This window comes from Podarcis cretensis (assembly GCF_951804945.1).
Source record: "Podarcis cretensis genome assembly, chromosome: 16".
Lineage (NCBI taxonomy): Eukaryota > Metazoa > Chordata > Lepidosauria > Squamata > Lacertidae > Podarcis > Podarcis cretensis.
Window position 1 is genome coordinate 5,475,117 of NC_137186.1, and position 27,343 is coordinate 5,502,459.

At 48.6% G+C, this 27,343-nt stretch overlaps 1 protein-coding gene across 4 annotated transcripts in view; it reads right to left on the bottom strand.

The window, feature by feature from the left end:
* Positions 1-818: 818 nt before the first annotated feature.
* TARS2 (threonyl-tRNA synthetase 2, mitochondrial) overlaps positions 819-27,343 on the bottom strand; it is a 29,835-nt gene continuing 3,310 nt past the window's right edge. Inside the window, exons 2-19 of one of the 4 annotated variants that reach the window (XM_079958033.1) lie at positions 27,110-27,300; positions 26,265-26,388; positions 23,522-23,646; positions 20,206-20,323; positions 17,539-17,603; positions 16,367-16,445; positions 14,867-15,013; positions 14,002-14,100; positions 12,859-13,025; positions 12,567-12,729; positions 11,785-11,922; positions 11,027-11,104; positions 9,528-9,628; positions 6,356-6,460; positions 5,044-5,116; positions 3,782-3,896; positions 2,082-2,237; positions 819-1,366 (exon numbers count right to left, since the gene is read on the bottom strand). In XM_079958033.1, the coding sequence (XP_079814159.1) occupies positions 2,089-2,237; positions 3,782-3,896; positions 5,044-5,116; positions 6,356-6,460; positions 9,528-9,628; positions 11,027-11,104; positions 11,785-11,922; positions 12,567-12,729; positions 12,859-13,025; positions 14,002-14,100; positions 14,867-15,013; positions 16,367-16,445; positions 17,539-17,603; positions 20,206-20,323; positions 23,522-23,646; positions 26,265-26,388; positions 27,110-27,300 (2,037 nt within the window). In that variant the 3' untranslated portion in view covers positions 819-1,366; positions 2,082-2,088. Of the gene's footprint in view, positions 1,367-1,597; positions 2,238-2,992; positions 3,601-3,747; positions 3,897-5,043; positions 5,117-6,355; positions 6,461-7,089; positions 7,242-9,527; positions 9,629-11,026; positions 11,105-11,784; positions 11,923-12,566; positions 12,730-12,858; positions 13,026-14,001; positions 14,101-14,866; positions 15,014-16,366; positions 16,446-17,538; positions 17,604-20,205; positions 20,324-23,521; positions 23,647-26,264; positions 26,389-27,109; positions 27,301-27,343 lie in introns of those variants that run through there. The other 3 variants (XM_079958032.1, XM_079958034.1, XR_013834032.1) reach the window with 3 other exon arrangements.

Here is a 27,343-nt window from a genome sequence, read left to right on the forward strand (position 1 = left end):
ATCTAGAAGACCTGAACGCAATGATTTACTCAACAGTAAGTCAAGGGTTCTCTGTCCATGCTCAGGGTCATAACTTCGTTTTTGTTCCGGAGCTCAACTGTGGCATTAAGGACGTGCCTTTTCTTTTCCTTCGAACAGATGAAAGCCAAACTGAGTCAGAGTTGGGTGGCGACCCACGTCACCTGTTGCCCCAACTTCAAGTATTCTTGAACCAGAAAAGAATCCTGCTCCTTCCTCTCCCCCCCTTACCCCCCCCTCCACCAAGTGTTTCGTAAGTGTGTTACGTAAGAAGAGGAGCCCGGCTGAATCAGATGCAGAGTGACCATCTAAAGTTTAATGTAGAGGCCGAAGTGGTGCCCCAACAGGAAGCTTGACCGGAAGAACACCACCTCCCCTCCCGTTTTCAGCAGCTGACGTTCAAGGGATATTTTCCCCCTAGTATTTTAGCAATCAATCAATCAATCAATCAATCAATCAATCAATCAATGTCAAGGCAGACTGCCTCTGAGCATGGGAGATTCAATTTTAAGCCACCACCATGGTTAAAAGGTCTTTGATAGAGCTCTCCTCTGTGAATTGGTTCCATCTTTTTCCCCCCTGACAGTCACCTGGGCTTTAAAAGACAAGAGCTGCAAGACTGAACATTAGGCAAAGTGAATTATCATTATTATTAGTGTTCCACAGATAGACAGACAGATAGACCAGGGCAGTTCAACTTTTCATGCCAAGTGGGCCTCAAGAGTACTTCCAACACAGGACCTGTGGGCCGCACACTGAAGTAAATTTCCATATCGTAAATAAAAAGTGTTCACAATGTTTTTAATATTATTTAAGGTACACAATTTATATATTTAATTAAATATTTATAATTATATACACAATTAATAGGTTTAACTAGTAAAGAAATTTTATACACCAACAGATGCATGCGCTTTCATTAGCAATTCATGACACACACAAAATTTAATTTTTAAAGGCTTTAAGGTGTTCTTTCCTGAATGTTGCCGAGGGCCACCAAAAAAAGCCTCGTGGGCTGCACCACCCTGATATACCAAAATGCTAAAACCACTTAAATACTAAAAATAACTAAAACAACTTAAAAAGCACTTAACGTAAGTACCTAAAAAGACCCCGATGGACCTGCTACCGGGATGTTACGCAGGCCGGCCCTGAGTAACTATTTCCATGCATCAACTCCCATAACCATTAAAGAGACCTATTTGCATCTGATAAAGGATATTAGGGGCAGGGGGCAAGGTAGAATTTATGAGCCGAGCTGCTGTTGACTCAGTCCTGTGAAGAGGTGTGTGTGTGCGTCTCTCTTCCCTTCCCACCTGTGGGTCCTCCGCAGCTTTCCGGGAACGAACTGCGACAAAGATGAATCACCTGAGCAATTTGCACACACACCTGCCGATAAATGCCCCCCCCCCCACTCTAGGCACCAGTTTCAGTGGGATCCCTTGTCAGCAAGACACACCTTATGCATCCTTAGAAAAGAACAACTTGGCCTGACCCCGACCTCGACCCGCCAAGGCCCCTGGGGCTAATGCAGCAGTTCGCAGCAAGGCCAACCAATCAATGAGACCGCCAGCCAAGCTGCAATTTCTCAAGAAAAGGTATTTTAATTACGGACCTCCGAAGGGGATGCGGTGACCGTGAAAGACAGGCTGGAGAGAAACTTGGCATCCCTCCAAGAATGCGTTTCCACAAACAGCTTTTCTGAGAAAGCGGGTTCTGCTCTCCTGCGGCCTGGTTGTTGGACATGCTGCTCTGCCAGTCAACCAAGAAAAATGGCAAGATTTTGAGGGATGTTCGAAGAAGGCAGCTGGGAGGCTTTGATGTACGGCCTGGGCCGGTTCAGCTCTAGCAAACAAGGATTCCTTGCTTGATAAGATGACCTCAGTCTCCAAACTGTGGGGGCATCGATGCAACTTGGTGAAAACAAGGATCTTGAAATGTATCATGACTTTGAGGTGCCCCAAAAGCATGACACTTGTGAAATGATTCACACACACACACAGCTTTTGCTGTTGTTTCTGTTACTTGCGGATGTCCTGGCAAGTTGATGATGGGGGTCTCACCTCTCCTTTAGAAGAGCTCTTCAGCATTTATGACACGAGCTTCCCGGAACTCGTGGAGCCTGCGCAGCACCTCGTGCAAATCCCGCTCGCCGTATTGGTGGTTGTTGCGGCTACGGACGTTGACGGTGCGGTTGGATTTCTCCTTCCGGCCGACCACTAGAAGCAAGAACATAAGATTAAGGGGAGGCTGCTGGGTAAGGCCAATGGCCCATCAAGGCCCAGGGTCCTGTTCTCACATGGCCAAATGCCCAGAAGAACCCAGTAATCTCAATAGTCTGCCTCTGAAACTGGAGGCCCCATAAGAACATCGGAAGAGCCTGCTGCATTTGACAAAAGGGGCCCACTCAGTCCAGCATCCTGTTCTCATAGGCCACCCTGTTGCTTGTGGTAAACCCGCAAACAGGACCCAAGCTCAAGATTAACACTCCCCTGCCCTGTGTTTTCCAGCAATTGGCATTCAGAAGCATTGCTGCGTCCAGCTGTGGAGGAACAACACAGCCTCTCCATCATGGCTAGTAGCTATCAATAGGCGTCTCCTCCTCCTCCATGAATTTGTCTAATCCTCCTCTGAAGCCATCCAAGTTGGTGGCCATCACTACCTCCTGGGGGAGGGAGTTCAACAACAATAATTTATTATTTATACCCTGCCCAACTGGCTGGGTTTCCCTAGCCACTCTGGGCGGCTTCCAACAAAGATTAAAAATACATTAAAATGTCACACATTAAAAGCTTCCCTGAACAGGGCTGCATTTAGATGTCTTCTAAATGTCAGGTAGTTGTTTATCTCTTTGACATCTGATGGGAGGGCGTTCCACAGGGCGGTGCCACCACCGAGAAGGCCCTCTGCCTGGTTCCCTGTAGCTTTGCTTCTCGCAGTGAGGGAACTGCCAGAAGGCCCTCAGCGCTGGACCTCAGCGTCCGGGCAGAACGATGGGAGTGGAGACGCTCCTTCAGGTATACTGGGCTGAGGCAGTTTAGTTTAACTACACATTGCATGCAAGAGTACTTTCATTCTAAGCAGTAGTAGAGAAGAAACAGGAAGAGACATGGAGATTTGGAGGAGACCACTTGGCTACATGGATTGCAAGCTTTCAGGGGACATAAAACAGGGCTGCCCAAACTCCCCATTGTTTTTAAAAATTGCCCCTACATTTTCAAGCATATAGCCAAAAGCGTAACAATTCAAAACTTGATTCTGAGCCCACTCTAGAGACTTCGCTTATTCTTCACCCTTGTGGATGCTGCAGCTTTACAAGAAGTTTGGATCAAGCCCAAACTTTTAATCAACCTAAGACAGCTGCGGGGGACGACAATGATCCAACTTGGTATAACGTAGCTTCCTACGATGGGGAAGGGCTGTAGCTCAGCGGCAGAGCAGAAGATCCCGGGCTCATTCGCCGGCACCTCCATCTACGGCTGGGGAAAGACTCCCCCCTGCCAGAAACAATGGGGAGCCACTCAGTGTAGACAATGCTGAAGCTAGATGAACCAATTTGGTCTGACTCCGGGTTAAGGCAGGCTATTCCCACTCGCTTTCGGCAGTGGCATAGCGTGGGTTGTCAGCACCCGGGGCAAGGCAAGTAATTTGCGCCCCCTAACCCGTGGATTTACGCCCCCTAACCCCAGATGTTGCGCCCGGTGCGGCAGGCCCCCCTGCACCTCCCACGCTACGCCACTGGCTTTCGGGGATGCCAGCTCACCAAACTGGAAGTTGTACTGGGCCAGCTGGGCTTTTCGGATCTTGCGGTTGAGGGTCAAGCTTTGGTCGGCGCTGATGTCTGCCATGAATCCTGCCTGGTGGAAGAGCTGGTGGACCTGAAACACAAGGGAGAGAGTGCATGAGAAAGGTGTCAAATAGTTAACCCAGCTACAGTCTGCTGGGAAGGAGGCAGTGGGAGAAGAGGAGGTACCGTATTCTTCCATGTATAACACGCCCCCATGTATAAGACGACCCTTATTTTTTTGGAACGCAGCAAAAAATGGGGCGTGGGGATTGCCCAAAATTGTTGAGCTTTTTCTGTTGTGGTCACCACCGCCAATCGCTCTACAGCCTGGCAGCAAATACGAATCGCACGCATCAGCGCGGCCGCCAATCGTCTGCACGCTCGCTGCCAAAAGCCCACCTGCCCACTTGACGCAACCACAGCCGACTGCACACATGCCTCACCGCTGGCGTAAATCACACGCCCAATTGCTGCAGCTGCAGCCAATCGTCAGCAGGCCTTGCCACAGCAGCCAATCACACACCCAATTGGCGCTGCCAATCTCCTGACCGTTGCTGCCACCAATCGCCCGGACCCCTCTGCTATCCGTGTATAAGATGACCTACAATTTTTGCCTATTATTTCTAAGGAAAAATTACCATCTTATACATGGAAAAATACGGTATTTGCAGTCCCCTCTCTATTCCGAGCAGGTGATGCCTCATAGGCAGCTACTCTGCCCATTCCTCACTTTCTTACTGGTAATCACACACCCCAGTTCTATCCCTCTAAGGCAGCTACACTTTATAAAAATATATATTTGTGTACACTAAACATTCTGTGGCAAAGCAATTCTGGGCCTTTCCATCTGCATGCCTTAACCCCTTTCACTTCATGAAACTTATTAACAGTATTTAACATTTGACTAGGGGACATGGGACGGCAGGGAGTGATTAAAAGGAGGCCAAGTAATTAAACAGAAGTCTGCCCACGATAGATTGGGGAGGGGGGGCTTTCTTGACCTCCTCTATAGCTTTTCCCACATTTCAGCAGAAGCTGCTACGGCACACTTTTCACACCATGAGGAATAGAGTATTTTTTTTAAATGCACTGAAATTTTAATGCACTGAAATTCCTAGAAATCTGAATTGCGCACCTAATATTTCTCCCCTTCTCTGTTTCCTTACATGATTTCACAGTGTATAACGCTTTGAATATAACGAACAGGCAGATCCATGCTAATTCTTCTTGTCTCTCACCTTGCAGGCATAGTCCTCCACGTCTGGGCCAACAGGGATCACCATAATTTGGAACGGGGACAGCCAGAAGGGCCTGCAATGAGAGCAGAAAGCACAACACCCTCAAGTCAGTCTAATTCTCCCTTCCCCTCCTGCAGCTCCCACTTCCTGGGTGATCTACTGATTTATAGCTGGCACTCAGCAGCTTTCGCAGCTTCACAAAAACCCACGGTTCTGATTCCTTGACTGCTTTTGCCCCCGCACTGCGGCATTTTCTGTTCACAATAAACCTTGGAGAGCGTATATAGCTGGCTCCACAGGGACAATGCCAGCTTAACACTTAAAAGTTGGACATTTCGATTGTTGGTTTTTCTTTGACAGGTAGAAACACAGCAGCAGGGAGTGATCCGGCCTATTTATAAGAACGTAAGAACTGGGACACGGGTGGCGCTGTGGGTTAAACCACTGAGCCTAGGACTTGCTGATCAGAAGGTCGGCGGTTTGAATCCCTGTGACGGGGTGAGTTCCCGTTGCTCGGTCCCTGCTCCTGCCAACCTAGCAGTTCCAAAGCACGTCAAAGTGCAAGTAGATAAATAGGTACCACTCCGGCGGGAAGGTAAACGGCGTTTCCGTGCGCTGCTCTGGTTTGCCAGAAACGGCTTAGTCATGCTGGCCACATGACCCGGAAGCTGTACACCGGCTCCCTCGGCCAATAAAGCAAGATGAGCGCCGCAACCCCAGAGTCAGTCACGACTAGACCTAATGATCAGGGGTCCCTTTACCTTTACCTTTAAGAACTGGAAGGATCAGGCCAATGGCCCACCTAAACCAGCATCCCGTTCTCCAAGTAGCCAACCAGATGCCCCAACAGGAAAACTGCAAGCAACCTCCTAAGGTTTCCAGTTTTCAAAATTATTATTGACTCCATCTATGAAGACGCAGCATAGCCATCATGGCTGGAAGCCATCGATAGCCCTCTTGCCTCCGTGAATTTGTCTACTTCTCTTCTAAAGCCATCTAGGTTGGTGTCCTGCAAGAAGGAGTTCCATAGTTTAACTATGTGGTTCAGTAAGAAGGACTTTCTTTTGTGTCCTGAATTGTCCAGCTTCATTGCATGTCCACAGCTTCTAGCATTACGTGAGATAAAACTTTTCCCTATCCAGTTTCCCCAGGCCATGCATTGTTTTACAAACTTCATCTATAGGTATTTGAACAAGAGGAAACGTTTTCAAACATTGGCAGCCTCCACTTGCAGTCGCTTTCACCACCTCATCCTGCAACACGGCGAGACCCAGCAAGGAAGATCGGCGGCACAGCCCCTCCGGTCACTCACCACTTCCCGCCGTAGTTCTCTGCCAGGACAGCCAACATCCTCTCAACAGAGCCAAGGACCGCTCGGTGGATCATCACTGGTCTCTCCTCCAAACCACTGTCTTTGCTGTATGAGACATGAACACACAGAGTCAGCACCCGAACTCTCAGGGCTGTGTATGCTCCAAGTTCCTGAAATCCTTTTGGGTGAAGCTAACCTTGGTTTCTGCCCCAACGCTAACGACGGAAATTAAGAAGGTAAGAAGGGCCCTGCTAGATCAGGCCAGTGGCCCATCTAGTCCGGCCTCCTGTTCTCACCATGGTCAGCCATCAGATGCCAGTGGGAATCCCCACAAACAGGACCTGAGCACAAGAGCTCTCTCACCCCTGGGATTCGGAAGCACTGCTGCCTGCAGCTGTGGGCTGAGTGCGTTTGCGTAATCTAGGCCAGGGGTGCAAGCTTTGCTCAGGTGGGCCCTGTAGCTTCCCTGTGGATTTGTGGCGGAAGGCAGGAGATGGCAAATGTTTAGGAATGAAGGAAGCTGCCATACCTTGAATCAGATCATTGGGGTCCGTCTACAATGACTGGCAGCAGCCTTCCAGGATTTCAGGCAAGAGACATTCCCATCCCTTCCTGCCAATGCCACTTGGAACTGAACCTGCATGCAAAGCATGTGATCCTACCACTAAATAATGCTAATATTCCAGTCCTTGTGGTTCCAAATCAAGGGCTGACTCAGGAAAGCTGCCTTATACCCAAGTCAGATGCTTGGTCAGTATTTGTCCACATTGTCCAGCATCTGGTCTTCAGGGTTTCAGGCAGGGGGTGTTCCCAGACTTAACTGGAGAGGTCAGCAGTAAAACCTGGGACCTTTCGCATGCAGATTCTAGCAGCTGTTCCTGACTTTCTGCTGGGAAGGTGAACAAGGATCTCAACCCCTCCCTTCCCCAAACCAAACCAAACCACGTCAGGTCTGGAACAAAATTTTATTTCGGGCTTTTTTTTTGCTTTTGCCTGCTTGTGTTGTTACTCCTGTTTTGTGGTTTAAAATTAAGACAATTGCTTTTTTCAGATGATAGATAGATAGATGATAGATAGATAGATAGATAGATAGATAGATAGATAGATAGATGATAGATAGTACTTTGAAGGGGCCCAGTCTCCCCACCTAGATATTCCTTATTTCTAAGAGGGATCTTTGCCAAGATGCACAAAAAAGCTTGCCCAACAACAAGGTTACAGTCAGACCTCTGGCAGGTAAAACACTTCCCCATTCTTCCAAGTCTGACACCTAGAGCTGGCACACAGCTGGTGCCACGCAGATTGCAGATTAGCTCCTGCAGCTGGTAAACCAATCTCCAGAAAGCTACTAAACAAAGGCGCCTTCAGATTCCTAGGCAGTTCCTCTTTCCCTGTCCTGTGGTCAGACAGGGGTTGGGTAGGGGAAGGACCAGTTGCGAAAGTTGGGTGTGAGGAAGCGAAGGGAGAGGGAGAGAGTGAGAAAAGGGAACCTTCCACTCAAAGAGACCCGAGAATGAGGCTCCTCTGACGGTATCGCCGTGGAGATTTTGCGTTGGCTCTCTCAGAAGTTACGCACTCATGTCTGAGCTTCTTGCTTGATGTTATAAACACTATGGCAATGTGCTGTGCTCAGTGTAGGGCTTTTTTGGGGGGGAGGGGGGAGCGAAGGGTGCAAGCCAAGTGGTGGAACATCTGCTTTGCATGCTACGGTGCCAGGTTCATTCGCACAAAACTTACTCCATGTTTTGCTTGCACAATCTGGCAGGTCTGGAAAGAAACTCGGGTGCATCTGAGTCACTTCAGCCAAGAACTGAAAATGCAAGAGCCTGTAGCTCTGCGGCAGAAAGTCTGCTTTGCATGCGGAACATCCTTCGGGTCAATTCCCAATGGCATCTCCAGGGACGGTGGGCAAACACTCCTGTCTAGAGCAGGTGTGGGGAAAACTGTGGCTCACCAGACATTGCTGAACTACAACTCCCCTCATCAGCATCCCCAGCCACTGGCCATGCTTGCTGGGGCTGCTGGGAGTTGAAGTTCAACAACATCTTGAGGGCCAAAGGCTCCCCACCATCACCTTACAGAACCACTGCCAATTAGCGCAGGGCTACAATGGAAACCTGTGCCTCTCCAGGTGTTAGTGAGCTACAGTACCCATTATTTTTTTGTTTTAGTTTTAACCATTTTAACTACAGTGGTACCTCTGGTTGCAAACAGGATCCATTCCGGAGGCCCGTTCGCAACATGAAAAGAGCCACTTCTGTGTATGTGCATGACATCATTATGCGCTTCTGCGCATGTGTGAGCTTCGAAACCCGGAAATAACCCTTTCTGGTACTTCTGGGTCGCCACAGGACATAACCTGAAAGAACGTCACATGAAGCGGACGTAACATGAGGCATGACTGTATTTATTTGTGTTTTTACCTTGTATTTTTACTGTGTGAACCGCCCTGAGATCTTGTGATGAAGGGTGGGATCTTAAGAATGATAAGAATTCTAACTGGTAGCTATGCTGGCCGACAGGGAGTTGAGCGTCCTTTCATGCTGTTGAAAACCAGCCCTTTTTCCAGAACCATGAGGACTGGGACCTTGCTTTATTTCTGAGGGAATAGCTATAGCTGAGCAGTTGAGCACCTGCTTTGCATGCAGAAGGTCCCAGGCAGGCAAGTCCGGGTACGGGTGTTCAAGGCCCCCGACAGAAAACTCTGCCTTGTCAGCCTAGACCAAGGATCGGGATAAATTCCAGCCAGTCAGGGATGGTGGGGCTTGTAGTCTGGACAGCTACAGGTGTGTCCAGGGGAACCAAGAGGAAGACTCGAAGTTGCCTCCTACCCAGTCAGACCATTGGCCCATCAACATCAGAAGTGTCTGCACTCACTGACAGCAGTTCTCCAGGATTTCAGGAAAGGAAATCCTGCCCAACCTTGAGATGCCATTGAACATAAGACCTTTTGCATGGAAAGCAGATGCTCTCCCGCTGAACTATGGCCTTCCCCTTAGACCATAATGGCCTGACATGGCAGGAGACAGCTCCCTCTGTTTCCAAAACGTTTTCTTTTCATTAAATGCCCCTGCATGAAAATTCGAAGGCAACCTGGGAATTTTAGGGGATGGCAGGAGCAGAGTGGCAAGTATGTGAAGCCCCCTGGCTATCTACCTGCAGCAGAGCTCACCTTGCGTATGAGAGATCAAACCGGATGGGCATCTGGAAATCCAGCTGAATGGTGGCACATTGGTGGTGCCGGCCGAGGGCATCTTTAATCTGAATATCAACCTGGGGGAAAATGCAAACACAGAGAATGCTGTGAGGAACAGGACCCATTACGTGCCTCAGCTAGCTTTGACCTGCAAGTGCCGTTGGGTGATGTTCAAAGAGGATCAGAAAAATCCACAGAGGATAAGGCTGTCAGTGGCTGCCAGCCCTAATGGGCATTATCTGCCTTGACTGTCGGAGGCAGGCAGCTTTTGAACGTCAGTCGTCAGGACTCAGAAGTGAGAGGAGTGGGCTTGGTTCTCACTGTGAACACAAGCACATAAGAAGAGCCTTCTGGATCAGGCCAAAGGGGGCCCATTTGGTCCAGAACCTTGTTCCTAGAGTTGCCAACCAGATGCCCCAATGAGAACCCACAAGCGGGATTCAGACATCATCATCATCATCATCATCATCATAAATAAAACAATTTTATTTATATCCCGTCCTCCCCAGCCAAAGCCGGGCTCAGAGCAGCTAACAACAATAAAAATAACACAGCATTCTAAATCAATTCATTCTAAAATCAATTCAAAATCAAATTAATGGCAACCATTGGGCTAGAGTTCTGTGAGGATTACCAAAGGAGGGGGTCAGACTGTGCCTTGGCCAAAGGCCTGGTGGAACAGCTCTGTCTTGCAGGCCCTGCGGAAAGATGTCAAGTCCTGCAGGGCCCTAGTCTCTTGTGACAGAGCATTCCACCAGATCAGGGCCACAGCTGAAAAAGCCCTGGCTCTGGTTGAGGCCAGCCTAAGCTCCCTGTGGCCCGGGACCTCCAAGATGTTTTTGTTTGAAGACCGTAAGGTCCTCCGTGGTACATACCAGGAGAGGCGCTCCCGAAGGTATGAGGGTCCTAGGCCGTATAGGGCTTTAAAGGTTAAAACCAGCACTTTAAACCTGATCCTGTACTCCACCGGGAGCCAGTGCAGCTGGTATAGTACCGGGTGAATGTGATCTCGCAGCGAAGACCCCATAAGGAGTCTCGCTGCAGCATTCTGCACCCGCTGGAGTTTCTGGGTCAGTCTCAAGGGCAGCCCCACGTAGAGTGAGAACACTCTACCCTCCTGGAGTCTTCAGCAACTGGGATTTAGAACCACTGCTGCCTCTATGACTATGGAAGCAGAGCAGAGTCACCAGGATTAGCAGCCATCCATGAATTTGTCCTGTCCTATTTTAAAGCCCTCCCAGTTGGTGGCAATCACTGCCTCCTGTGGGAGAGAGTTCCATAGTTTTAACTCTGCACTGCACAGAGAAGGACTTTATTCAAACAGCTCTGAATTTCGCAACATTCAGCTTGGCTGGATGCCCACAAGCTCTAGAGTTAGGGGGAACCAGAGCCTAGGTGGGTCCCCATTGGCCGCATCCAGCTACAGGGCTCTTCCTACGGTTCAGGATTTCTGGCAGGCGGGGCCACTCACTGACCTTTGGCCCGTAGAAGGCGCCATCCCCAGGATTGAGCTCCCAAGGCTGTCCAAAGTCTCGGAGGCTTTTTTCCAGCAGCTGGAAGGTGAGAGAAAAAGGAGGAGTCAGGAAACTGAGCTTGCTTTCCACTTGGCAAGCGCCCGCCATCTGGGTGGTCAGGTCAGGTCTTCTTTGAGAAGAAAAAGGACCTCAGGGCATGTTTGCCTAGCAAACAGGGTGGAACAAAGGATATTTTTAAAGGGGAGAGAAGCGTTTTGAGAACACACACAAAGCTAATCCTTCCCATCACTGCGAGGGATAAAACCCGCACGAATATGGATTGAAACATAACATTGAAAGCTATTTAAGTGCTTCTCAGGTTGATCAATTTGCAGGCAGGGGAAAAAATTGGCTATCCTAGGCAATGGCTGGACAGTGTTCTCGAAGCTATGAGCATGAGTTTGACCAAACTGCGGGAGGCAGTGGAAGACAGGAATGCCTGGCGTGCTCTGGTCCAGGGGGTCACGAAGAGTCGGACACGACTAAACGACTAAACCAGTGTTTCTCAACCTTGTGCCTCCAGCTGTTTTTGAACTACAACTCCCATCATCCCTGACTAGCAAGACCAGTGGCAAGGGATGGTGGGAATTGTAGTCCAAAAACAGCTGGAGGCACAAGGTTGGGAAACACTGGACTAAACGACAACAACAACAACAACAACAACAACAACAACAACAACAACAACAACAACAGGCAATGGCAGGAGGTCTCATTCTTACCTCCTCGGCCCGATCCCAAAGGTGAGGCTCCCCGAGGAATTTTTCGGGGCGGGTGGAGAGGTAGAAGCGCAAAGTGAATCCAAAAACAGAGTAGACAGCTTGAAGGAAGTCCAGGCAGCCTTGAATTTCTCCTTCCAGCTGAATTTGAGGGGTGGGGGAAGAGAGAAGAAAAGAGGTGATAATATCCCATTCCTTCCTGGTTTGTCCCGGCATTCCCTCCTCCCCTTTAAAAGATGTTCCAGTTTTTGCCCATTTGGTATCAGAAGACTTTTATGTTGTTGTTTTTTTTACATTTTTTACATTTCCTTTTAACTCATCAAAAGGTATACCAAAGTTTATACCCAACACAAATTCTATTTTTATAATATACGAAAATAAAAGAAATGTTTTAAAAATCCAACCAAAAAAGAAAGGCACAAAGAGGAGGAAGGCAGAAGAAAGAAAAGGAAAGAGAGAGAAAAAAACAAATGAAGTCTCAGAGCGCTGTTTCAACAGAGACAGGTGGAGCCTTCGGGTTCAGCCATGCAGGTACAGTGGCACCTCTGGTTAAGTACTTAATTCATTCCAGAGGTCCGTTCTTAACCTGAAGCACCACTTTAGCTAATGGGGCCTCCTGCTGCCGCCTCACCACCAGAGCACGATTTCTGTTCTCATCCTGAAGCAAAGTTCTTAACCCGAGGTACTATTTCTGGGTTAGTGGAGTCTGTAACCTGAAGCGTATGTAACCTGAAGTGTATGTAACCTGAGGTACCACTGTATCTTGCCATCGCCCCATCCCTCACCTGATCCATGGCGCAGAAGATGTGAGCGTCATCCTGCTGGAACCGGCGCACCCGCGTCAGCCCAGTCAGGGCTCCCGACGGCTCGTTTCTGTGCAGAACCCCAAAGTCAGCAAAGCGGAGAGGCAGCTCCCTCCAGGATCGGGGGCGGTGGCCAAACATGAGGCTACGTGGAGGAAAGGGAGAGGAACTTGCTTCTACCTCTCAAGGCACATCAACGGAGCTGTAAGGGCAAGCCGAATATACCCCCCCCCCAGGCCTCCATTCCTGCGCCCCCCAATAATTCATAACTCACCAATGGCCAGGGCAGTTCATTGGCTTGAGGGCAAAGGTCTCATCTTCAACCCTGAAGGAGAACATGTTCTCGGCATAGTGCTGCCAGTGGCCAGACGCTTTCCACAGCTTCGCGTTGTAAATGTTGGGGGTGATCACCTCAGAGAAGCCGCGCTTGAGATACTCACTCTGGGACACCAAAAATCAAAAGGAAGGGGGATACCAGGAGTTGGGGGCAGAGAATTAAGTAAGAAATGGAGCATCAGTCCCAGCACAGCTAAAATATATTTAAAATTAGTTTTCTTCATGCACCAGCTCATTAAAAATAATAAACGTTTGTTTTTTAATTCCTGACTTTATAAAGGTAAAGGGACCCCTGACCATTAGGTCCAGTTGTGACCGACTCTGGGGTCGCGGCGCTCATCTCACTTTATTGGCCGAGGGAGCCAGTGTACAGCTTCCGGGTCATGTGGCCAGCATGACTAAGCTGCTTCTGGCGAACCAGAGCAGCGCACGGAAACACTGTTTACCTTCCCACTGGAGTGGTAGCTATTTATCTACTTGCACTTTGACGTGCTTTCGAACTGCTAGGTTGGCAGGAGCAGGGACCGAGCAACGGGAGCTCACCCTGTCGCGGGGATTCGAACCGCCGACCTTCTGATTGGCAAGTCCTAGGCTCTGTGGTTTAACCCACAGCGCCACCTGCGTCCCTCCTGACATTATAACTCGCTCCAATAGGCTGACTATGTGGTTCGTCTTTTAATAAAGTCTGCATAGGAAATTAGGTCGTTTGCTTGCATCTCTTTGCTCACATATAACAGGCTGATGTAGCAAGAGTGGCAGAAACTGTCTTTTTCAAACTGGCCATCCTATTCTCCTGTCCAGGACACAGATTTTCTCCAGTTCTTACCATACAAAAGCCTGACTGCACTGTACAGGGAAACATATTCGCATTGTGTATATCAATAATGAACACTGGGTTTTAAGTCAACTTCAATTGTCATTCTACGGACTGTTTCTGATACTTAGCCAGGGAAGGATGAACTTAGATCGTCCGCCTCAAACAGTGTGTGGCATCAGAGACCAGCTCTGACCTTTGCACGTAAGTCATGCACAGGCCGATCTGGAACATTTGAGAAGCGATGGATTAGGAAGCAGAGCACACCTTAATGAAGTCCATGAGAGTTGTGTAAATGTGTGCTCCTTTGGGGAGGAAGAAGCAGCTTCCTGGGCTCAGTTCATGGAAGAAGAAAAGCTCTTGATCCTGCAGAGGAACAAAGTCAGTCTGTGCGGCGTAATAGTTTTGAATGGGGCAATAGGATCCGAGAGACCAGGGTTCAAATCTTCATAAGGAGACCTTGGGCCCAGTCATTGTCTCTATGGCAGGCATAGGAAAACTCGCCCCTCCAGATGTTTTTGGGACTACAACTCCCATCATCCCTAGCTAACAGGACCAGTGGTCAGGGATGATGGGAATTGTAGTCCCAAAAACATCTGGAGGGCCGAGTTTGCCTATGCCTGCTCTATGGCTTGCAGGAGTGCTGAGAGGATAAAAAATGGGGGAGAACCACGTACAACCACCTTGAGCTACTCAGCAGGAAGGCAGGGTGTCAGTGCATCAATATATACCGTATCTTTTGCTCTATAAGACTCACTTTTTCCCTCCTAAAAAGTAAGGGGAAATGCGTGTCCGTCTTACGGAGCGAATGCAGGTTGCGCAGCTATCACAGAAGACAGAACAGCAAGAGGGATTGCTGCTTTCACTGCGCAGCGATCCCTCTTGCTGTTCTGGCTTCTGAGATTCAGAATATTTTTTTTCTTGTTTTCCTCCTCCAAAACTAGGTGCGTCTTGTGGTCTGGTGCATCTTATAAAGCGAAAAATACGGTATTTTACAGGTGCTTGTTTGTAAAGGAATCTGACTCCCTGGGCTTAAAACAACAACCCTCCCCCGCCCTTGGGGGATGGGGAGAGAGGGAGGGAAGCATTTCCTCCCAGAGGTTATACCAGACCCGACAGGTCTTAATTCCACCTTGCCTATCCGCCGATGATCCCGCTGGGCAGCCTCCTCTTGAGCACGTTCCCATTCCGCGAGCTGCTTGGGGTTGGGGAAGGAGATGCCGTAGACCCGCTGAAGGGACTCCTTCGAAGGGTCTCCGTGCCAGTAGGAGGCGGCGTTCTGCCAAGCCAAGAGGAATGACAAAAAAATTAAATAAGCATGCAAAATTGCCTGGTCCAGAAAGAAGCCCCTGGAGTTTCTGAACGTATGAAGGTTCAGGAGAGGGGAAAAGAAAGCAGTGAAACTATGGAACTGGCTTCTGGGGGAGGCAGCGATGGCGGCCAACTTAAGATGGCTTCAAAAGAGGATTTGAGGCAAATTCATGGATGGCTATGCTCTGCCTCCATTGCTAGAGGCTTCTGAATACCACTTGGTGGGAACTGGGAGTGGGGAAAGTGGTTCTTGTGTTCAAACCCTGCTTGCTGGTTCCCCTTGAGGGCATCTGCCTTCCCCCTGTGAGAACAGGGTGCTGGACTAGGTGGGCCCTTGGCTTGATTCAGCAGCCTCTGCTTAAGCTCTTACATAATAATAATAATTTATTATTTGCACCCCGCCCATCTGGCTGGGTTTCCCCAGCCACTCTGGGCGGCTTCCATAGAAAGCAAAAATACAGTAAAATATCACAGATTAAAAACTTCCCTGAATTAGCGGAACTTTGGTATTTCTACCACCAGGGATATTATTATTATTATTATTATTATTACTACTACTACTACTACTACTACAGTGGTACCTCGGGTTAAGTACTTAATTCGTTCCGGAGGTCTTAACCTGAAGCACCACTTTAGCTAATGGGGCCTCCTGCTGCTGCCGTGCCGCCGGAGCATGATTTCTGTTCTCATCCTGAAGCAAAGTTCTTAACCTGAAGCACTATTTCTGGGTTAGCGGAGTCTGTAACCTGAAGTGTATGTAACCCGAAGCATATGTAACCTGAGGTATCACTGTATTATTATTATTACAGTCATACCTCATGTTACGTTTGCTTCATGTTACATTCTTTCAGGTTGCGACCCAGAAGTACCGGAAAGGGTTACTTCCAGGTTTCGCCGCTCGCACATGCGCAGAAGTGCAAAATGACGTCAAGAGCATGCACAGAAGCGGCGAATCGCAACCCACACATGCGCAGACGCGCCGCTGCGGGTTGCGCTTTCATGTTGTGAACAGGCCTCTGGAACGGATCCTGTTCGCAACCAGAGGTACCACTGTAGTATTATTATTATTATTATTATTATTTTGCTATTTAGACTTAATGGTCACTTGCTACCTAACAAGCCTCCAAGTGACTTAAAAACATAAATACAAAGGGGGGGGGTTATATGAAACATTAAAATGTTCACACAACAGCTATGCTTCATTAATACACTTATCCTTATTTTATTGATTCACAGCATTTGCACCAGGCTCTTCAGCACCCCCCCCCAAAGACTCCCCACCCTACTTCCGGATGCAAGGACCTGGGACGTTAGTACCCACCTTCAGGAGCTTCAGTGCACGGATCTCCCCCGTATGCCGGACGTGCGGCCCCCGGCAGAGGTCGATGAAGGGCCCGCATCTGCAGACAGGAAAGAGGAGAGACGGTGAGTATCGGGCCTTGACTATTCCTAATGCTTTAACTCCTTAGGTGGTGTACTTATGCTCCAGTTGGAGAACAGCCTTTAACAAACGTGTCATGGGTTTTGAAGACACTCGAACTCAGGACGAAAGGGAGAAACGTGCTAAGAGGAAGGCACTCTTGGCAAACCCTCACCGTAATCAACTCCTGCCTGGAAACCAATGTCCCCACTGTGGAAGGATGTGTGGATCCAGAATTGGCCTCCACAGTCACCTACGGACACACGGCTAAACGGACACACGGCAAAACGAATTTCTTATGGGCTTGCTTCGCAAGACGAAAATGTATTGCGAGTTCCTGCGGGTTTTTCCCCCTTCCCCCCCCTTTTTCTAAGCCGCTAAGCTGCTTATCTGCTTATCCGCTAAAAGCCACTAAAAGCCGCTAACAGCGCTAATCCGCTAAGCCGTCAATGGGCTTGCTTCACAAGACGAAAAAACCGCTAGACAAAGAGACTCGCGGAACGGATTCTTTTCGTCTTGCGAGGCACCACTGTATAAGAAATAAGATATGGGATGGAAATAAACTGACCTGCTCATCTCCATTGCCAGGAATAAGCTCAGATTTGCACTAAAGATCAGGAGGCACTCCTGTTTTCTCAAAAGGCAGGTGAGGTAAAGATAAAGGACCCCTGGACAGTTAAATCCAGTCAAAGGAGACTATGGGGTTGCGGCGCTCAGCTCACTTTCAGGCTGAGGAAGCTGGCGTTTGTCCACAGACAGCATTCCAGGTCGTGTGGCCAGCAGGACTAAACTGCTTTTGGCGCAACAGAACACAGTGATGGAAACCAGAGTGCACGGAAACACCGTTTACCTTCCTATTTATCTACTCGCACTGGCGTGCTTTTGAACTGCTAGGTTGCCAGGAGCTGGGACAGAGCAGCGAGAGCTCCCACCGTCGCGGGATTCGAACCGCCCACCTTCTCATCAGCAAGCCAAGAGGCTCAGTGGTTTAGACCACAGCGCCACCCGCGTCTCAAAAGGAGGCAACAACTGCAGGTCAGCTGTGGATGTCCAGAGTCGAGGGTTTCTCTCACCTGTACACGGTGGCAGTCAGAGATTTCACCTTTTCGTCAATAATCTGAAGTTTGAATTTGTTGTGCTGGAAGGGCAAAGAAAGCCAACAATCGTCAAGGAAGTTTTGCGATAGTTCGCTGCGAGAAACAGGGTGCTGGACTAGGTGGGCCATTGGCCTGATCCTGCCAGCTCCTCTGGTGTTCTATCCATCCCGCAACCACACCACACAAAATCCCACTTCCCTGAACACTTCCCAAAAGAAGAAAATTAGTCTGAATGCTCAACCCAAAGCTGCTGGCATGTAGCTCAGTGGCAGAGCACCTGGCCTGCATGCAGAAGTCTCCCTGTTCAATCTCCAGGTAAGGCTGGGAATATCCCCTGCCTGAAACCCCTGGAAGAACCTCTGTTGGATCATCAGTCTGACTCATTAAATGGCAGCTTCCTCTAGTCCTATTTAAACTGGCCTATTAAAAAGTAGAGACATCACCTTGCCAACAAAGGTCCATATAGTCAAAGCTCTGGTTTTCCCAGTAGTGATGTATGGAAGTGAGAGCTGGACCATAAAGAAGGCTGATCGCCGAAGAATCGGTGCTTTTGAATTCTGGTGCTGGAGGAGACTCTTGAGAGTCCCATGGACTGCAAGAAGATCAAACCTCTCCATTCGGAAGGAAATCAGCCCTGAGTGCTCACTGGAAGGACAGATCCTGAAGCTGAGGCTCCAAGACTTTGGCCACCTCATGAGAAGAGAAGACTCCCTGGAAAAGACCCTGATGTTGGGAAAGATGGAGGGCACAAGGAGAAGGGGACGGCAGAGGATGAGATGGTTGGACAGTGTTCTCGAAGCATGAGTTTGACCAAACTGCGGGAGGCAGTGGAAGACAGGAGGGCCTGGCGTGCTCTGGTCCAGGGGGTCACGAAGAGGCGGACACGACTAAACGACTAAACAACAACATTAATCAGAACCATGAGAACTGAAATCTTACTAGCTGTTTGAAACTACTAAAAAGCCATTATTAGTTCCAAAACAGTGAGAGAGAGAAAGCAATATTTAAAACACAGCTCATCATTTCAATAAGAAGTGGGTTGAAAGAACAAGCCTGCTTAAAAGCAAAACATGGGAGGGAGCAACACCTCTCCTTTGGGAGGAAGCCTCAGAAATGTGAGGCCATCACTGAAAAGGCGCCGTTCCTTGCGTTCAACAGCCTTCATTGCAGATACTTAGACCTGGGCAGGTTCATTGAAAATACATAGGTGAAGGCTGTCCTTCAAGGCGCTCTCTCTACTGTTGCATGAATAGTATCCTGCCATTAGACCTGGAGGCTGTGGGTTGTATTCTCTCTCTGCTAGTGCAAGGCCAATTCAGCACAACAAGCTATGCCATTGCACAACAGATTACACAATCTATCGGTCAGCACAAGTGACCAGCAACCTACTTACATGTTCTCTTGTGCAAAACATGTCACGTATACGGCTAAGTGACTAACTTAGCACTGCATTGGATACGACCCCTCTAATCCTGGCAAGCACGGAACACTCTGGATAAATCAGTCAAATGGAGCTGTGTATTTCAAAGGCTATGCCTGACTGTGAATTTGCACCTATGTTCCCATATCCGAGCGGGATATGCAAGAGGAACCCTGCACTCTTTCTAAAAATCAGCCACCAAGCCCAGCCTTTCCCCATGCCTTCTGGTGCCTTCCAGATCTTTTGGACTACAGCTCTCCCCAATCACATACTAGCACAGCAGTGTTGGCTAAGGATGATGGGAGCTGAAGTCCAAAATATCTGTAGGGTATGAGCCCAGGGAAGGCTGAACTAGGCCATCGTTCTGTTTCCCCACAAAAGCCCAAACAAATTATTCTGGGAGGCCCTGAGAGGGTGGAAGGCAGATGTTTATGTCTCCAACAACTGGGATAGACAGCCTCTGAACATGGAGGTTCAGTTGACTAATCGCCACTGACAGGCAGCTCTTCAGAAACTGGCTTAATGCCCTCTTAAAAGCTACACTAAAGCCTCTGGTTCATTGGCGCGTCCTGTGGCAGCAGATGCCACAAACTGCAGTCAACTTCCAAGAATTGTAGACAACTTTGCACCTGTTTCAGAAACCAGGCCATCAAAACAAAAACAGAAGAAAAAGCTTGAAGAACCTGTTGCCAGCCATTTTAGTAATTTTCACAGCCGCAACGTTTTCAGGAGTGGAAATTCCAGTAGGGTAGGAAAGCAAAGGGAAGAATGCCCCACAGCATTGAAACTAAGGTGTGGAACATCTGTGGCAGCCCAGATGTTGCTGCAAGATTCCACCATAGTCAGTGGTCAAGGATGACAACAAGAGTTCCAATCCATGAACACCAGGGAGCACCAGATCTCAAACTGGAAATGGACTAGCAATACAATAACTTTTGGACAACCATGGCCTCAGCTCAGGGGACAAATATGTCACATTTTACCTAAGAATTAAACTATTTTTCTTGTCCTTCTTGTGCTCCTAACATAGTGCCTGCCCAGAAGATGTTGCCTTCCTCAATACTCTTGCCATCCTCACTCATCTTGGTTTCAGGTGCAAAATCCAGTTACGTCACTGGCAAGGCAGAGGCCCCGGCATTTAACTAAATAATTCTAAGCTTCTCTTTATTCCGTCTTTCTACGAAATGACGGAGGGCTCTTCTGACATTCTTTGGCATTTGCACCTTAAAGAGCTCCACCAGATCCTCTCGAGAGACTTCCAGCCGTTCAAAGGGATGGTTCTTGGCGATTATCCCCTTGCAGATTTCCTCCAGGACCGGCAGGTCTTTACTGGACACAGTCCTGTGAAGAAGAAGAAAATGAAAAGCTCTTTACAGGAAACATGGAGACATCAACAGATAATGTCAAGCCCTGGCAGACCCAAAATGACAAAGAGGGTCATAAAAGTCCTGATCTTCAAAGTTTTGATACCTAACCAACAGACAGAAAGATAAACCCTTGATTTGGACCAGCCAGTTCTGTGGACCAGACAGCCTTTGTCCCTGCATATGTTGTGAACTGCTCCTAATCAAGTTTATTTACTTCCCTGCTTGTTTGATCTTAGAAACTTTGGAGATTAAGGCTTTGTTATCCTGTTTGCCGTTTTCAGCAACCCTTCAACCAGCAACCCTTGCAAGTCTTCTGCCTAAGTCAAACTTTATGACAATTCGGAGATTAAATCATCAGGAGGATTTGGAAAGAAGCAAAATTTCTCAGTACATAAAAGTCATTGCTTGACCAGTGGCGACACCTAGTGGACAGCTGAGGTGTAACACGCACACCCACGGGATTGAGGAAGTCCTACAGGCCAATTCATTTGTGCAAGGCAAAAAGTGTGTGCGTGCGCATGCACACAGACCACTTTCAGAAGGAGATTCTTTTCACATTCAACATCTCATGCACCATATGCCTATCCTGCCTCTTTTTTTTTTCAACAACAAAATCTCAAAAGCAATGAACACATTAAGAGGAGCATGTGAAGCTGCCATTTACAGAGTCAGATCATTAGGGTGCACCTAGCACAGGGGGCAGCAAACTTTTTCAGCAGGGGGCTGGTCCACTGTCCCTCAGACCTTGTGGGGGGCGGACGGACTATATTTTGAAGAAGAAAATGAACGATTTTTGCCCACCCACAAAGAGGCCTGAAGATGCTTCGCTTTACTTGTCCCAGTTCTTGTCTCAATAGCTGCAGCTGGCTTCTCCAGCCAGCCAGGCGCCGTGGGAGGCTGTGTCGACCGGCGAAGACAGATGCAGCAGTCCCGGAGGAGCCGCTGGCAGAGGTAGGGGAACCGGGGCATCGCCAGAGCTTTTACCCACTACCTTCCTGCTGCTTCCTGAGAGGCACCGCTGAGAAGAAGACAGAGCCGCCCGCCAACCTGCAAGCAGTGGCCACCGCAATGACCCACCTGAACGCCATGGGAGGAATGAGGTGGAGGGAGGCAGGCGGCAATGAAGAAAGCGCTCGAGGAAGCGGCGCGGAAAAGGGGTGTGGAGAAGGAAAGAAGGAAGGAAGGGAGGGCAGACTGAGGGAGAGGAGGAGCAGGAGGAAAACGCAGCAGCCACTGGCATCACATGCCCCCTTCACAGCACTGCCCTGCTGAGGCGGGCAAGCCAACTCCTGCCATTGATGGGGCCTGGTGTGGGACAAGATTGTTCTGTCTCTGAGGAGAAAAGCGCCGCTGTGTGAGGGAGAGGGAAAAAACACGCACTTGCGATCCACACAGCAATTCCCGGACCGTCCGCAGGCCAGATCTAGAAGGCAATTGGGCCTGATCCGGCCCGCGGCCCTTAGTTTGCTGACCCATGATTTGGCACAATGCTGTTGATAGTGACTGGCAGCAATGTGTCTCCAGTGCTTCATTGCAAAACAAGATCAAAACTAGTGTTACGTAAAATACACTGAACAAGCACACAAAACATAACTGGCTGTGCATTCACATAAACAATTCTCTCCTGTATTTTTATACTTCTCTTGCACATTATCAACACATAAAGTACAACAATGTAAGCAGAAGTCCCAATAGTTCATTCATAGAGTCCAAATATCTGCTAGTTTCTGTTCCAAGTATGTCTTTGTATGTTCATAAAATCCAAATGGGAGCTTACTACAGTTCCACAGAATCTTGATAAGGATTTCCGGAATAATGCCTTGTTTCGCCATCCTGGGCTTCATCAGTTGTATGTGTAGGATATCAAGATAATGGAACTTATGACATGGTGGGTTTGTGTTGATAATGCGCAAGAGAAGTATTTGATACTATGATAAAAATACAGAAGAGAATTGTTTATGTGAATGCACAACCGGTTACATTTTGTGTGTTTGTTCTCCGGTGCTTCAGACAGGGAGTCCTTCCCATCTTAATCAGAGACTGAGCCTGGAGCCTTCTGCATGCACCCTGGGTAATCTCCCACTGAGCTACAGCCCTGGCTCTAAGCAATAAAATTAAGATTCCAGTCCTCGTGTTTCTGAATAAAGGGATGATTTAAATGGGGACCCAGGAAGGTGGCTTATACCAAGCCAGGCCATTGTTACATCTAGCTCTGGGTTAGGCTGACTTTTGCCTATTTTCCCCAAGGAGCGTACTCCGTTCCCTTGCACCCCAGGTCAGCCCTTTAGCGGGAGAAATCATTTTCTTATTTTATATATTCGCTTCCTTCCACCCCACCCCCCAAAGGGAAGCAGGTGGGATGTAACGAAACACCGCAACCACAAAACACACACAATTTAGAAAGGATAGATGTCCACTTGCAACCTTTTCTTATAATAGGGTTATAATAACTGACTTGGAGCAGTTCCTTGGGGGTTTCAGGCAGGGGACGTTCCCTTCCTACATGGAGACGCCACTAGGGATTGGACCTGGGGCATTCCGCATGCAAGGCAGGAGCTCAGCCACTGAGCTACAGCTGTTCCCTAAAAATAAATCAAAGTCTGCAGCCTTTATGGTTCTGAAAGCAAGGCTTAATTTCATTAGGAACAGAAGGAACTGCCTTATACCACATCATTATCCATTACTGTCTACAGCAGGCACCCCCAAACTCAGCCCTCCAGATGTTTTGGGACTACAATTCCCATCATCCCTGACCACTGGTCCTGTTAGCTAGGGATGATGGGAGTTGTAGTCACAAAACAGCTGGAGGGCCGAGTTTGGGGATTCCTAGTCTACGGTGATTGGCAGTGTCTCTCCAGGGTTTCAGGCACAGGAAATTCCCTGCCCTCCCTGGAGAAACCACTCCGGCCCTTCTGCATGCCAAGCAAGGGCTCTACTACTGAGCCATGTGTCCCTTTCACTTGAGAGAAGGGAGGAAGGGCCTCTCCAGCGGCTCAGCCGAGAGACCAGGGACTTTTAACTTCCAACTCTCTTTACACTCCAGCCAGTTGTTACAAGAACTCCGTAACCTGAAGAACTACAGACTGCATCCGCTGTTTTCCTCTCCTACCCCCTTTTCCTTTTCTGTCGCATCTTTTCAACCACACTTCCCACCATCGCCCTTCCAACTTACCTTTCCTCATCCAAATACATGTCGTAGAAGAAGCCATTTTCAGTGCTGGGTCCGTGGCACAGGTAGGCACCGTAGAACTGCTCAGCAGCACCTCCTAGAATGTGGGCACTGGAGTGCCAGAAAAGCTGGCAAAGAGAAATTTGGGGAGAGGTCGAGTTAGGTACGCTGGAACTCTGGGCTCCTTCCCAAGGCACTGCCCCCCTCCCCATTTGCAGAGGCAACCTGAGGACAATGGTCAAAACAAACCAAGGGAGAGTATTATTGTAAGAACAACAAAAGAGGCTGGCGGCTAGATCAGGCCGTTAAGAAATGTTGCCTAAAATTTTTAATTTTAATTTTAATCTTAATCTTAATCTTTTCTTATGAATTGGCTAATATTTGTCCTTGTGAGTTGTGAACTGTGTTATACTACTTGTGGCTTGTACGAGTCCGCTGTTTTATTTGATTTGTTTTGTTGTGTTGTGTTTCATGATGGGCGTAAAGCCGAATAAACATTTGATTGATTGCCTGTCTGCTGGCGTGGACTTGGCTGAAAGCATGTGATGCAGCTTGGAAAAACAATCTGCTTGAAAAGTGCTACTAGACAATCTACAAGCCTGAAAAGGAATCAGCAATTTAGGCAAATAAGCTCTGTCTGGTGCTAAAGGTATCTTAACAGCTGGACAGAAAATGGAAGAACAGGCCGGGGGTGCTCTTTTGTCAGACAGCTTTTAAATTAAACAAAATGGCATTTTTCGTAAAGCTTCAAAAGTGAAACTGTTACCAGGGGGGGGGGTGGCCAACCTAGCCCAGGATCCTGTCCTCGCAGTGGCCAACCAGATGCACCAATGGGAAGCTTGCAAGCAGCACCTGAGTGCAACAGAAGCCCTCTCGCCACTTGTGAGTCTCAGCAACTGGTATTGTTCAGAGGCATTTACTGTCTCTGACGGTAGAGGAAGAACAGTCCTGGGCTCCTAGACACCGACAGTCTCCTCTGCCTCCTCCCTGAATCAGCCTGACCCTCTTTCAAATCTAAGTTGTTGGCCATCATTATGTCTTATGGGAACGAATCCCAGAGTTTATCTGTGCTCTGTGTGAGGATGTCCTTCCTCTTCTAGACTCACAGCTGTCCATGGAGGTGCAGGTCAAATCTGTGTCCAGGGCGGCTGTTTATCAGCTCCATCTGGTACGCAGGATGAGACCCTCCCTGCCCGCGGACTGTCTCGCCAGAGTGGTGCATGCTCTGGTTATCTCTCACTTGGACTACTGCAATGCGCTCTGTGTGGGGCTACCTTTGAAGGTGACCCGGAAACTGCAATTAATCCAGAATGCGGCAGCTAGACTGGTGACTGGGAGCGGCTGCCGAGACCATAGAACACTGGTCTTGAAAGACCTACGCTGGCTCCCAGGATGTTTCCGAGCACAATTCAAAGTGTTGATGCTGATCTTTAAAGCCCTAAATAGCCTTGGTCCAGTAGACCTGAAGGAGTATCTCTACCCCCATCGTTCTGCCCGGCCACTGAGGTCCAGTGCGAGAAGCCAAGTTACAGGGAACCAGGCAGAGGGCCTTCTCGGTAGTGGCACCCGCCCTGTGGAATGCCCTCCCACCAGATGTCAAAGAGAAAAACAACTACCAGACTTTTAGAAGGCAGCCCAGTTTAGGGAAGCTTTTAATGTTTAATAGGTTATTGTATTTTAATATTCTCTTGGAAGCTGCCCAGAGTGGCTGGGGAAACCCAGTCAGATGGGCGGGGTATAAATAATAGATTATTATTATTTATTATTATTATTATTATTATTATTATTATTATTATTATTATTATTATATCTTTGTCCCAAATCTTCAGCCATCATGCAAGGAGCTAGGAAGAAGCCCAATATAATTCCGAAAGGATGACTCTCCCAGGAGCCTGAGGAAGGAGGGCTGGAAGGGAGGTATTTCTGCCTTCATCTACAGAGCAACGTTACCAGACTGGACTTTCCTGGCAAGAATAACCACACCACCCTGACGGAGAAGGCCGCCCACTGGGACATTCCTCCTGAAAGCATCCTCTCCTAGAACACTGGCAATGAGACACAGCATGGGTTCAAGCTGCCAGGCAGCCTGCCTCTACAAGCCCCTGAAGATCACAAGCTAAGGTTTGATGCAGGCGACCAGCCCCATTTAGCTCATAGCTGTTCACAATCCTATTACCCAACAATGAGCTCCTTTTAAAAGCTGCCCTTCCTGTAGCGCAGGGTCTGAGGAACTGATTTCTTGGACAGGGAGGGCAGCTCTTTCTCTTCTCCTCCCTCCCCCCGCACCCCCCACAAAGAAATGCTGACAGGTGGGCAGGGCCACCCATCTGCTAAAGTTAACCAATAGCAGTGGGAGGGGAGAGGTCTGTTTCACCAGCGCCTTCCTCGTAGGAAAGGATTCTCTGCTTCTCTTTTGGAGTGGGGTAGATATTTTTATTTATTTTCAATAACAGTATTAATATAAATTTACGGAATTTATATGAACACTCTGCTTATGAGCTGATGAGCAGAGGGTTCAATCCTGCTGCTTGGGCCACACGCCAGTTCCCTGTGGAGGACCTGGTGGGCACCGCGAATGTGGAATCAGGGTGCCTGGCAGTGCCGAACCTTGATTTCAGCCCCCAGAAGTTCTGGTATCTGGAAGGGGAGTGAGACTCTTTTCCGTTCTTGCTTGCTAAACTCCAGTCAATATGTAGCAGCTCCCTTCCCTCTCTTCCACACAAGCGAAACTCCTCTGGGTACTCACCGCCTGCCCATCCCGAGATTCAAAATCCACAAACTCCAAGCTGGCGTCGCCCTCCAGCGGGCGATCCAGATCATGTAGGCTCCCATTCACCCGTGCCACCACAGCCCCCTGGGCCAGACTCCGGCTGCAAGAGCAGTGAGAGGTTAGGACACATCTGACTGTCAACTGCCTCGCAACCACGAGGAGAAACGGACCAGATATTTATTTTTATTTATTTTAGGTACTTCTGCACTGCTTGATATTAAAAATCTCTAAGCAGTGCAGAAACATATTATTATTATTATTATTAAGGTATGACGATTGCCCCCAAAAGGCAGAAGCTGGAAGCTGCCTTGTAGCAAGCTGGACTATCTGTCCACCTAGTTCAGTACTGCTCACACTGACTGGCAGAGGTTCTCTAGAATCCCACGGGGGGGGGGGGGGCTCTTTTCCCAGCCCGGCCTGGATATGCCACTGCGGATAGAAACTGGACCTGTCTGCTTGCAAAGCAGATGCTCTATCCCTGAGCTACGGCCCTTCCAGTGAGTCACAAGGTTTCAGATTCTGAGTTAAAGAAGAGCTTGCTAAGCCTTAAGAAGGCCAAAGGTGCTGAACCTCCAGATGCTGCTGAACTACAACTCCCATCAACTCAGGGGCATCTCAAAAAACTTCAAATATTACTCATCTCCTAGGGATATGTTTTTACAAGTGAAGGACAGGATCTCAAATTTTTGAGTCGCACATCTCTGTTCATATCTCAAGAGCTGCCAACCCTTTGCCCAAAACAGTTTGCCTTTTTTAAAAAAAAAGTGATCAAGAGGAAGCACATTTGAAGACAGCACATAGCGAACATCTAACACACGCACCTGATCTGCAGCGCCACTTGATACGGCGTGGTCATCCAGGCCTCCCCGTTTATTTCACTGCCACCTGGTAGGGAAATCCGGATCGGCCGGCTGTTTTTGTGGCTTCGCTCAGAGCATCGTTCAGCCGCAGCAGCTTTTAGCTTCTCATAAAACGCCAGGCGCTCAGAGATGTGGGAAGGAAGAGCACCCGCCTACAGGAGAAGACATAGGACAGAGTCAATCGCCGTGAATTCT